General features: G+C 43.3%; 1 protein-coding gene across 1 annotated transcript in view; it reads left to right on the plus strand.

The window, feature by feature from the left end:
• The window catches only part of LAPTM4B (lysosomal protein transmembrane 4 beta), a 61,404-nt gene that overhangs the window by 33,912 nt on the left and 15,296 nt on the right, over nt 1–12,196 (plus strand). Inside the window, 1 exon segment of the mRNA XM_021386411.1 lies at nt 7,529–7,624. Within this exon segment, the coding sequence (XP_021242086.1) occupies nt 7,529–7,624 (96 nt within the window).

Raw genomic sequence — 12,196 nt, forward strand, 5'->3', positions numbered from 1 at the left:
TTTTACAGTGGGAGACACATGCTTCAATACATTCATAAAATATTGGGGAAAGGGAATGAAGATCTAGTCACGTTTGTTTTTCAATGTCATTCACAATAGGGAAAAAATCAGCTGAGAAAGGTGCAGTTAAATAGATCCAAACAGACCCTCTGGGAGTGACAGCACAGAGGATTGGTGGATGAAGTTGCGAAGCCTCTATCCATATTTTAAAGGTCATGGCAGTCTGGTGAAGTTCCCACTGATTGGAAAAGGGGAAACATAACGCCCATTTTCAAGAAGGGAAACAAAGAAGATCCAGGGAACTACAGGCCAGTAACTCTCACTTCTGTGCCTGGCAAGATCATGGAACAGATCCTCCTGAAGGCCCTAGCAACGCACGTGGAAAATAAAGATGAGGTGATTGGTGGTAACCAACATGGCTTCACCAAGGGCAAGTCATGCCTGACAAACTTGGTGGCCATGGTCTTTTGTGATGGAGTTACAGCCTCAGTGGATAAAGGAAGAGCAACTGACATCTACTTGAGCTTGCGCTGTTTGACACTGTTCCACATGACATCCTAGTAGCTAAATTGGAGAAAAATGGATTTGATGGATGGACCATCGAGATGGATATCTACTGGATAAGAAATTGGCTGAATGGTCACACTCAGAGAGTTGCAGTCAACGACTCAATGTCCAAGTGGAGACCGGTGACAAGTGATGTTCCTGAGGGATCAGTGCTGGGACCGATGTTAGTTCACATCTTTGTAGGCGACATGGACAGTGGGATTGAGTGCACCCTCAGCAAGTTTTGAACTGACACTAAGCTGAGTGGTGCAGCCAACACGCTAGAGGGAAGGGATGCCATCCAGAGGGACCTGGACAGGCTTGAGAGGAGGGCCCATGCCAACCTCATGAAGTTCAGCAAGGCGAAGTGCAAGGTCCTGCACCTGGGTCAGGGCAATCCCAAGCACAGATACAGGCTGGGCAGAGAATGGCTTGAGAGCAGCCCTGAGGAGAAGGATTTGGGGGTGTTTCTGATGGCTGATGAAAGATTCAACATGAGCCAGCAATGTGCACTTGCAGCCCAGAAGGCCAACTGTATTGTGGGTTGCATCAAGAGAAGTGTGACCAGCAGACTGAGGGAAGTGATTCTGCCCCTCTGCTCTTGTGAGACCCCACATGGAGTACTGTGTCCAGTTCTGGGACCCCCAACACAAGGACATGGAGTGGTTGAGCAGAGGAGAGACACAAAGATGATCAGAGGGCTAGAGCACCTCCTCAGACAGGCTAAGAGAGCTGGGACTCTTCAGCCCGGAGAAGAGAAAGCTCCAAGGAGACCTTATAGTGGCCTTCCAGTACCTGAAGGGGTCTACAGGAAAGCTGGGGAGGGACTTTTTATAATGGCTGGTAGGGACAGGATGAGGAGAAATGGCTTTAAACTGGAAGAGGGTAGATTTAGACTAGATTTTAGGAAGAAATTCTTTACTGTGAAGGTGGTGAGACACTGGAACAGGTTGCCCAGTGAGGTTGTGGATGCCTCCTCCCTGGAAGCATTCAAGGCCAGGCTGGATGGGGCTTTGAGCAACCTGGTCTAGAGGGAGGTGTCCCTGCCTATAGCAGGGGGTTGAAACTAGGTGATCTTAAAGGTCTCTTCCAACCCAAACCATGCTATGATTCTATGATTGTCCCTGGGATGGCAAAAGGGAACAGGGAATGATGATGTAATTGCCGTTAGTTTCATGTCAGAGCAGCTCTTGATCTTCCTCTGCAGAGCAGCTACACATGAGGTTAGAGACATCCTGAAGAGCCGGGATGGGATGCTTCTTCCACACAGCACAAACAGGGAAAGTTATTGTGACCAAAAAAAAAATGGGGATTAAGATATTTTAATATAGCGTTGGAGGTAATATCTAGTTTTATTTTGTGATTTATAAATACAATTTAGCCTTTTGGCTTTGTCCATAATAAACATGTAGATCTTCTAGATTTCAAAAGGAATCTGCTCTTTAAAACTCTTGGATATGAATGTCATGTTTTTATCCCAGGTGGGTTGGGTGTTTCATTAAATAAGTATGACAAGGATATTTCAAACTCCTCAGATGTGGAGAAGGCTGAGGTACATAATGAGTACTTTGCCTTGATCTTCACTGCCTGTCAGGCTTCCCACCACTCTCATGTCCCTGAACTTCCAAGCCAGGATTGGAAGAGCGCAATCCCTCCCAGTGTAAAAGTGAAGCAAGTCCAAGACCACCTCATGAGGCTGAATGTATACAAATCTATGGGGGTGAACGATATGTATTCCAGGATCCTGAAGGAGCTGTTTGGTGTGGTTGCTAAGCCACCCTCCATCATATTTTAAAGTGGCTGTTGAGTGAAGTCTCCAGTGACTGGAAAAAGGGAAACTTCACTCCTATTTTTAAGAAAGGGAGAAAGGAAGACCTGGGGAACTACAGGCTGGTAAGCCTCATGTCTGTACCTGGGACTGATTTTTTACACAGGTAGGCAGTGATAGGACAAGAAGGAATGGATTTAAACTGAAAGAGGGAAGATTTAGTTTAGATGTTAGGAAGAAATTCTTCACTCTGAGGGTGGTGAGGCTCTGGTACAGGTTGCCCAGAGAAGCTGTGGATGCCCCATCCCTGGAGGCGTTCAAGGCCAGGCATGATGGGTTCTTGTGCAGTCTGATCTAGTGGTTGGTAACCCTGCCCATGGCAGGGCATTGGAACTAGATGATCCTTGAGGTCCCTTCCAACCCAAGCCATTCTATGATTCTATGATTATAGAAGAAATGCAAATAAAATTGGAATAGCAAAAAATAACTGCTATGCAAAAAAAGAAATCTTGAGAAATAAATAGTGCAAAAAAAGTTGTTCTATTTTAAAGTTGCTAACGTATCTTTTTCAAAGAGAATAAGTGGCTTTTTAGATTGAAATATTAGTTAATATTCCATTCTTGTATTAAAGCTCTTTGCGACCAGGAATATTACAGACTATTGCTTTTCTTAATGTTCATTCTAGCAATATGTTATTGTGCAAATGAGTCACAAATATATGACTCACACAGAAACACACACTAAATTCAAGTTAGCATTTTAATTTGAATTTCTTGTCTTTCCAGAAAAGCTGTTATGTAGATTTTTGGAGTCTGCTACATGAAAAGAAAGCTGGACACTATCACATGCATCACACTTTATCACTGATAGACTTAACAGATGGTACCAGGTTTTTATAGTGAAACTGAAAAGGTGCTGTGCATAAAAATATGCTTTTGCTCCCACTCCGTCTGGAGCTGGACTAGGAATAAAGAGAGAAACTAATATATTGTAACCTAGGAAAAGCTGCACTAGGAAAAGTTGCATTCAGCTGGTGGGGAATGTGAAACAGAATCAGATAATTCATCAGAAATATTTGGTATCAGAACACTGTCATTTGGGGTGCAGCTACATGTAAAGGAAAACATCCATGAGCAGAAATCAAAATATACACGTATTAGATAGTGGTTTTGTGCTTTGTGCATGAAACTGTGAAAAGGAGGGACAAAAGAGGATAGTAAGAATGAGAGACAGCCCACCACACACAGGCACTTGTCTTTACAGCTCTCAAGATTCACTTGGATCCCAAGCAGCTAACAGATATTTCAAATGGATGAATGGATGGATAGATGAATATTTCATGCCAAGGCAGAGTCTTTTGCAGAGCAGACCAAAATGTGTTATACCACTTACTGTCTGTTTAGAAACAGAATCGAAGTTACATACCATGAAACATAGATCTTTCCTATCTGGCTGAGGAAGGACATCCAGCAGTATAAAAGTATGTACACAGAACTTCAAATAGCATATTTGAAGCATATAAAGCACGGCAGCTTTTGGACTGCACCCCTCTCTGCAGCTGCTTTGGTGAATGGGGCCTTGGTTTCCCCTGACAGCCTCAGCTGCTGAGACAGAAACCCTGGGGTTTCAGCCTGCCTTCCCCAGCCAGGGCAAAGCCCCCAAGCCCAAGTCAGCCTGAGCCTGGTGAGCGCAAACACAGCCAAAATAAAGTCTTCCCCCAGGCTTCTCTGAGCACTCTGGGGCTGCAGAGGATGGCCTTTTCTCCTCCTCCTCGTTGGCCTTTCTTTTGCTTAAAGTAGGTAGGAATAGGCAGCCTAAAGGCGTTCCATTTCAGCGAGACAGTGTCAGCAAACAGAGTATTATCCTGGTCTCTGTGATACGCCCATAAGCTGTCTGTACAGACTGGTGAGACTGGGAATGGGACCATCCCTGGTGGACCTCAGCAGATGGGAAAGGGTAGTGCTCACCACATTTTGTGCTCAACAGGAGAGATCCGATGACCTTTACATAAGGCCAATTCTGAATGTGAACAGAAGTTTCCCAGGAGAAAACTGATAAGCTTCTATGTTACCAGCTCTGGGGTGCGTGCTGACTGACAGCATCTTCACTCTAAGAGCTAAAGTGGACCTCATCCTCTAAGAAACAGCCATGCATTCAGGTTGCAAGGCTAGAACTTGAGCTGGAAGCTGGAGCAGCTCTGTGTGTACATAATGAGGTAAAATATGGGTAAGACATATGAGGAGTGGCTGAGTCCCCTGGGTTTGTGCAGCCCAGAGCAGAGGAGCTGAGGGGAGGCCTCATGGTGGCTGCAGTTCCTCACAGGGAGTGGAGGGGCAGCGCTGAGCTCTGCTCTCTGTGACAGCGACAGGGCCCGAGGGAACGGCATGGAGCTGTGTCAGGGGAGGGGCGGGTGGGGGTTAGGGACAGGTTCTGCACCAGAGGGCGGTGGGCATGGAACAGGCTGCATAGGGCAGTGGGCATGGCCCTGAGTGCAAGAGTTCAGGGAGCATTTGGACACCACTCCCAGACCCTGGGTTTGAATTTTGGGTGGTCCCGTGTGAAGCCAGGAGCTGGACTCAGTGATCCTTGTGGGTTCCTTCCAACTCAGGATATCCTATGATGCTGTGATTCTATGATATGTTCACCACATATGACAGAATGAAAGAATTCAAAAATAAATCTCTTGATAGCTTTTCCCCAAGGAGACTGCATTATCTGAAATGGAGCTTCCCTCAGTTTGATTTTGAACAGAAGGAGCGTAGAGGTTGGTTTGCAAATAAGCAGCCTTACTGTGCACGTGTTTCTTGCAAAGATGTGCTGTGTCTCCACAGAAGTGTCTTGCATTCAGCGCTCTGCTCTCTACCAGCTCTTATGCCTTTCTCAGTGCAGGGTATCTGAGCACTGAAAGCCGCTGAAGGACTTCTTATTGTTTGTAAGTAGCAACAGTGGTATTGCTACTTAATTCTGGAAAGAGACACAGTTCTTCATTTACGTGTTCCTACACATCTTGTTGCAGTAGGCTGTGGCTCACGTAGCCCACAGCTCGGGCTGCAGAGCCTGCCTCACCTCCCCTCAGCACTCAGCTCACTCAGACATCTCTTGTCCTCCTCATTTGATGGTAGAAAGTAACACCCCCAAGTCATCTAGGGCCATAAAGAAGAGGAAGCAAACTTACTGGATTCCAGCCAGCTCAGTCCCACTGAAAAAAAAAAAAAAAAAACCTCTTCCTGATCTGCAGGCAAGTGATCTGTGAGTCATGTGGTATCCTAAAAAACAGCTCGTATGAAACAGCTCTGGAGGGGAAGGAAGCGCAGGGCAGCTGAAGAGGATAAGAAGGTTTTTGGAAGGTCATCAGTGCAAGTGAGTCACAAAATATGACTCACTCAAGAGAGATACACATGCAAATCCAATCAGTGCTGGCAGTTTAACTTGCATACACTAGGTTTCTGGAAGAACTAATACGCAGAACCTGCTAAGTAAAGATTTAAGATGGGCATTATCAAAACAGATTGTTTTCATCGCTGCTGTGTGTGGCTATCTGAGAAGCAGAAAGCTCCAGAGATAACTGCTTAGCCCGGCTCTACCAGGCTTGCTCCTGGCATGCCGAGGATCTGAGTCCAGCTGGTCCACATGTGTTCTTGTCTCCTCTCTCTTCCAGCCACTTTGCTCCTCTCTGCTGGCCAGACTGGAATTTCTCCTGCTGGCAGAGGAGCTGCTGGATGTGTGCACTTTTCCTAACCATTTTAAAAGGAGCTGAAGACTCCTAGTTCTTTGCCAGGCAGCAGTGTTATCCTGAGCCAAGTGAGCTCCAAGAACAAAAACAGCAAAAACAGGAGTTTATGATCCTGTGGTAGGATTATTGCTACCATAACTTCTTCTTGGGTTTTTTTTTTTTTGTTTGTTTGTTTGATACTGATATATTTCTAATAAAGGTTAAAAGGACAGTAATCATTTCAGATTTCAGAATATTTTTACACTGGCAATTTTCTCTGGTCGGGCAAGAATAAGAAGACTCTTGGCCCTTTCAGTTATATGTAATACATTGGTTTAATTTCAGATTAAGTGGAGTATTGAAAAAATGCACATGGTTTATGGGATCATCATGTAGTCACCAGCCAGGCTTCCACTTGCAAAACAGAGAGGGATTCCTGTAATTTGCTTGATGATGCTTCAGTCTCTAGTCTGCTTGCACTCTTTTTACTGGGGTTTGCTTCAACTTTCTAGTACCTCTAACACCCAGCAATGATGCTTAACAGCCTTACCACGGAGGAACCCGAAAGTGATTTCTGTTTAAATTTTACTACTGTCCATGAGGCATTCTGTATCTGCAACACCTGATCTCATGTGTACATTCATTTTATATTTTAAAACTCACCCCGGTAGTGTGCAGTATCTCATGCATAGTAATGAGGTGTCTAACTGAACTCACGTATCTCTGTATTTAGAGAGGCATAGGAAAGAAAGCCTGCATATGTGACCTGCTCATTTAAGTAAAGTGGGGGCTATGTACACAAAATGATGTTATTTTGCTTATATTCAAGCCCAAAGAAACTGATGTTTCTTTTCAAAAAAATCAGTCAATACTAAGTATGCTTTAATATTAAGTATCTGGAATAGTAAATTCCACTCGGATACATCTCGTCTGTGGTATCTCTGCCTAAATGGAGCAGCTCTCTCAGTCCAACCCAAGTCTCCATAAACTCCTGCCCACTATGAGGTTTGATATCAGATGACTTGCTGAATTCCTAGACATGCTTACAGCCACTGCAGCAAGCAGGCTCATATTCATATTTATATTAGTATTTTATTGTTTATCTGCCCTGCTTTGTAGATGGAGCTCTGAAGAGCCCAGCTCACTCCACACTGCTCTGCCTGTTCTTTCTGTGTCTGTTCCTTGTAATCACAAGACTAAGGCAAGCACACAACTTAAAAGAACATCATGGAAAGCTTCCTTTGTAATACGGCCTTTCATAAAGACACTGAACAAAGAGTCAGGAGGCTAAAATATCAGTACTAAAAGAAAGCTTGAGAATCACACCTACCTTTTTCTCCCTATTCATTTGCATGGAACTTGCAGTATTCATGCTCTCCTCCTGTTCTTAATGCCAAGCCAGGGCTTTTACTCAGTCCAGGTTAAAATTTGCACAAATCTATGGCATGAAAATATATGTGGTTTATTTTCTGTACATAATGATAAATCCCTTCTCTTTACAGGGTTACTTGATAAGCTGCGTGTGGAATTGTTATCGATACATTAATGGCAGGAACAACTCAGAAGTGTTGGTGTACATTACCACCAACGACACTGCGGTAAGGATGTTAGACCACAGAGAAAACCTTTGTCTAATATTGTGTTTGATATCTTCATTGTCTGTTTATTTCTGACTCCTCAGTTAACCATCTTAATTCTTTTGAGAGTCCTCATCCATTGGTTTCGTTTAGGCTTGTGATTTAACAGCCTGGTGCTCTGTGGTTGAAATGACACCTGTTGCTAAAATACCAGTTTTATGTATATAGTCTAAAGAATATGTGTTAAACATCAACTACGGCTGACTTCATCATCCCAGGAATGCTGCCAGCCCTGAGCTCTCCAGCTGTGTGATAATCCCTTATTAAGCTATGAGATGGCACAACCCCCCCATACACTGTGAGGAACACAACTGGGCCATTCAGCCTGGAAGACAATCCCATGGAATGTCCCAGCTGAAGCTATGATCTACACAGTGCAGGGCATGATTAGGAACCAGGCATGCCATTGTCTACACCTGCTGTGAAATGTGGATGTAGTTATAGAAACTGTGATTTAAGACACTCAGCACTTGGTGTCATTCTTAGCACCATCACAGAGTGTCTAAAAAGCAACACAAGTTCAGTGATCCATCTCTCAGTACATCATAGGTTTTGCATAGTAAGGAGACAGAATGAAGTGGCAGCATGAAAAAAGTTAAGAAATGAATTTTAACCACAAAGGATGGCAAATGTCAGTTCACTTTATAGCAGTTCAGTGCTCATGGATTATGTGCAGAATGCTACTGCTAAGTGATGTCTTGCTGGTTATAGAAGGCACTGAAGGAAAGGAGCAAGAAGGAAGAAGGAGTCCCCAGAAAGAGCTAGCTGTGTTTGCAGTGATCTCTATGGAGCTACCAGATGGTTCCACCCAAGCCACACATGGAGGGCACTGTGCCAAATCAGTCCCTGGGTGAATCCACTAGTTTATGTGCTGAAGGTCTTTGCGTAATTTGTAGAACACAATGACAGCAGCATGAGCTTGGTTCTTTGGATCACCTAGGTGGAATTTCAGGATTGTCTCCCTCAGGTTTTCTGGAAGCATGTGTGGTCTCCACACACTGAGACATTAGGTCAACAATTTAAAAGCATTAGAATGAGTGATTTTCTGTGCAGCCACAAAGGCTAGGAAACTACAACTGCTCGCGCATGAAAGCAGTAACTCTTGCATTTGTCTGCAGTATCTGGAGCTTTAATAAAAGTATAAGAAATTTTACAGGCTATGATCAGAGCTGGCAACTAGGACATTTAAGTTTAAAAATGGATTTATTGAAAACTAAGAAATATTATGACTTTTGTTAGGGGAATCTACTTTGAGTAAAACCAGGAGTTTTATGTGAAATGATTTTGATAACTCCTTTGTTCAGCCTATGGGTAGCTGTAACTCATCTTCAAACATTGCTAACTACACAAGCCACAGAGCTGGCAGGCTCACTGGTGGCAAAATGCCAGCTGAGCTATCTTAAAAAACTCAACCTACCAAGGCTTCTTAAAACCTGTGTTAAAACCACATATTCCACTGCTGCCTTTGCAAAGCAGAAGACTTTGGTTTTCAGAGATATGTGGTTACTACAACTTCTCTCAGTACTTCCGTAGTTACCCTGTAATTGTGCATATAACTACCAAAGGAATCTGAGCTTCCTTCTCATCTTTAAATTCCTTCTAAGTGTTTCTGTGAGGAAAGAAAGCCCTTTTATCCTTTTATACAGATAGCATATTCTTGCACTGAGATTTTAATTTAACTTTGCTTATCTTGATCTTACAAGACAGCTCTGGCAGAGGCAGGTTTTGGGAAAGGCTGCACACCCTTGGCTAGTGGCCTGACCACTGGACTCTTCGTCCTTCCTCAATATCTACATTTTATTCATGTGACTATGGTCAGAATTTCTTGCTGTCAGCTATGATGTATTTTTGTTCATTCCTTGTAAGTAAGCTCAATGCAACGACCTTAGATCAGGTCCTGTGGAAAGCACTGGTTGGGATTTCTCAGCTAACCATCACTTTCACCACAAAATTCTAGTTCAGGAGTACAGGAGTGCTGAAGAGCTGTGCTGCTGCTAGGGAACAGTTTCTCAGGCCCAGCCAAAGGAGCGAGAGGACAGAGAGTCACTATTTGCCTAGGTTTTGGGATGACAGCCAGACTCAGTCAAACCCGTGTCTGACTGCTTCTCTACAGTTCCTTCACCTCAAAGTTTCACGGTCTCTTTCCACCTTATGCACATCCTTCCCTGACAAACTCCATGGACACCTGCCAGTGCAGTGCTCTCAGGGATGTGATGGAAGAGGTGATGTGCTCCTGAGCAGACTTTTTCTCTTCTGTGTAGTGCTAAAATTCAGCAAAAAATAACAGAGTTTGTAGGGCTAAATCCTCTCCAATCTCCATTTTGAATCAGAAGATTCAAGATTATGTCCTCCCTCTATCCCTCAAATGGTGGACTGGAAAAGATTTTTTTTTCCGATGCATAGAGTGAAAGCAAAAATTCCATTTCATGTAATTTTTAAAAATGACCTTAAAACAGCTGGAAAAAAGAAATATCAAAATGAAGTGTGGAAGAATGGGGCTTGGAAAGTTGAGTGCTGAGGACTTTTGAGATTTTAGGATTCTTGAAGAAACCTCAAGAAATTTAGAAGTGTTCTGATAGGTCACTGTTGTCTGTTGAACTGTATAACATTCCTTCCACACTGAAGTGTATAAAACAATGCGTTTTTATTCTCTTTGATGCTGGGAGAATTCTTTTCACAGGGCCCCTCACCCTAACATGCCCTTAAATTATAAACTACAAGTTTCTTTAAAAATTTGGGTCCTTCTCTGCTCTCTGCTTCAGAGGAAATCTATAATTTTTTGACTCAAACCTGCCACCTGAATTCCGCCAGATCTGTAGGTTTTATCTATAGGGCATATTGTATTTGGTGATAGCTTTTTGTTTTCTGTTTATATATGTATATGCTTGTCATCTGCATTAGCTGAAACAGTAGCAATCTGTACAAACAGAAGTGAAAATCTAAGTTTAAATATGGGATTGGACTTGTTTCTCTCCCTCCTTTTTACTGTTTAATTCTCATGTAACTTAAAATGTGAAAACAAGCTAAATGTAGACTGATCTTAGGGGGAAATTCCTAGCACAGAAATTTCCAGTTAGTTTTCCCTGATCTTAAAAACAGCGCTCACAGATGTGAACTGTAACTAACCTGGTAGCTGCAGTTATTGGCTACCAGATAATCTGATTTTTGTCACACAGTGTTAAGTGGTTTAAGCCATACTTTTTGCAAGCTTCCATCTGGAACAAAGGCATGTCCTATCCACTGCTGGTTGTGAACAGGATATTCCTGTTAACTGCGTTAGGTGAGACACCCTTTTCCTGTGGCCCTTCATCTAAGCTTGACAACACAGGAGTGCACCCAGCTTGGCTCCATGCCAGCCAGCTCAGGGACCAGTGAGTGCTGGGCTGGGGACCCCAGCTGATGGGAAGACGTCACTTTATGTGCCAAGGGGTGATAATGATAGGTCCAGCTGTGGAGATAATGGAGATCCAGTGACTAAGTTCTGTAACTTAGTCACAGCAGCATCAGAGTTGCTCAGGAACATGTCATCATCTCCCTCCTCCAAGCTTTATTCCAATACTGCAAGAGATTTTGGCATGGCAGTAAGGTGGCTCCCACACAATGAACCACAGTAACCTGAAGACGTATTTTTCTCCTTTCTCAATCTGGGATTGCTTTTTCTGCCAACTGCTTTGAGCACACCACAGATGAAGATCTGTTTCTACACTAATTTAAACTGTGACAGCAGCGCCATGGAAATGATGGTCCAGTTTGGAGATACTGCCAATTTATGAGTGCAGAAGATTATACAAAGTTATTTGTTCTCTGTAGCATGAATAGCTCCTTTGTGCTCTTGGACAATCAGGGGATTTCATTTTGTTTGTTTTTAACCCTCACTGTAGCTAATCAATGGAAGTTTCATCTCCAGTCATGCTGCCAGTGAGCTGTAAAGGTGGAAATATCTCTCCTCAAACTGGGATTTAGTTCCTTACATACTTTACTGAATCACTCCAGTGAATCCTATCTGACACGCATTTATCTGCAATGGTTAATGAGCTATTTGCTTTTTTTTTCGCACAGACATATTCCTTCTGTTGACATGACATCAACCAAGTAGTCTGTAATTAATCTGCCAACACTTTCCTTTGTTCACCCTTTCCCAAAGCAATGGGAGACCTGTTTAAACAGTGCAGTTAGGTCTTTCTTTCCTGCTGGATGATTCCTCTCAGCAGGAGGTTGGAAGAGCCAGTCTTCATGTTATTGTGTAATGCATGTGTGGAAGGTGATTAGTTTATGTACAGAAGGAGAGAAGGACCCTTAGACTCATGCCAATTAAACAGGCAAAAGTGTGAGAGGGAGCCCAGAAACAGACATACCACACACAAGAATGTTTGTTTCTGAGAGGATCTTTGGGACCTGTGATTTCCAAATACTGACTCAGTTTTGAGAAGGTACTAGCCTGAATGGAAGGCGTCTTTAAGAAAATTGCTTCTTTAAAGTTTTTTTTCCATAACACATCATAAAAATCCCAGAAACATGGCAGCTCTCACTAGG

Source organism: Numida meleagris, chromosome 2, assembly GCF_002078875.1.
Source record: "Numida meleagris isolate 19003 breed g44 Domestic line chromosome 2, NumMel1.0, whole genome shotgun sequence".
NCBI lineage: Eukaryota > Metazoa > Chordata > Aves > Galliformes > Numididae > Numida > Numida meleagris.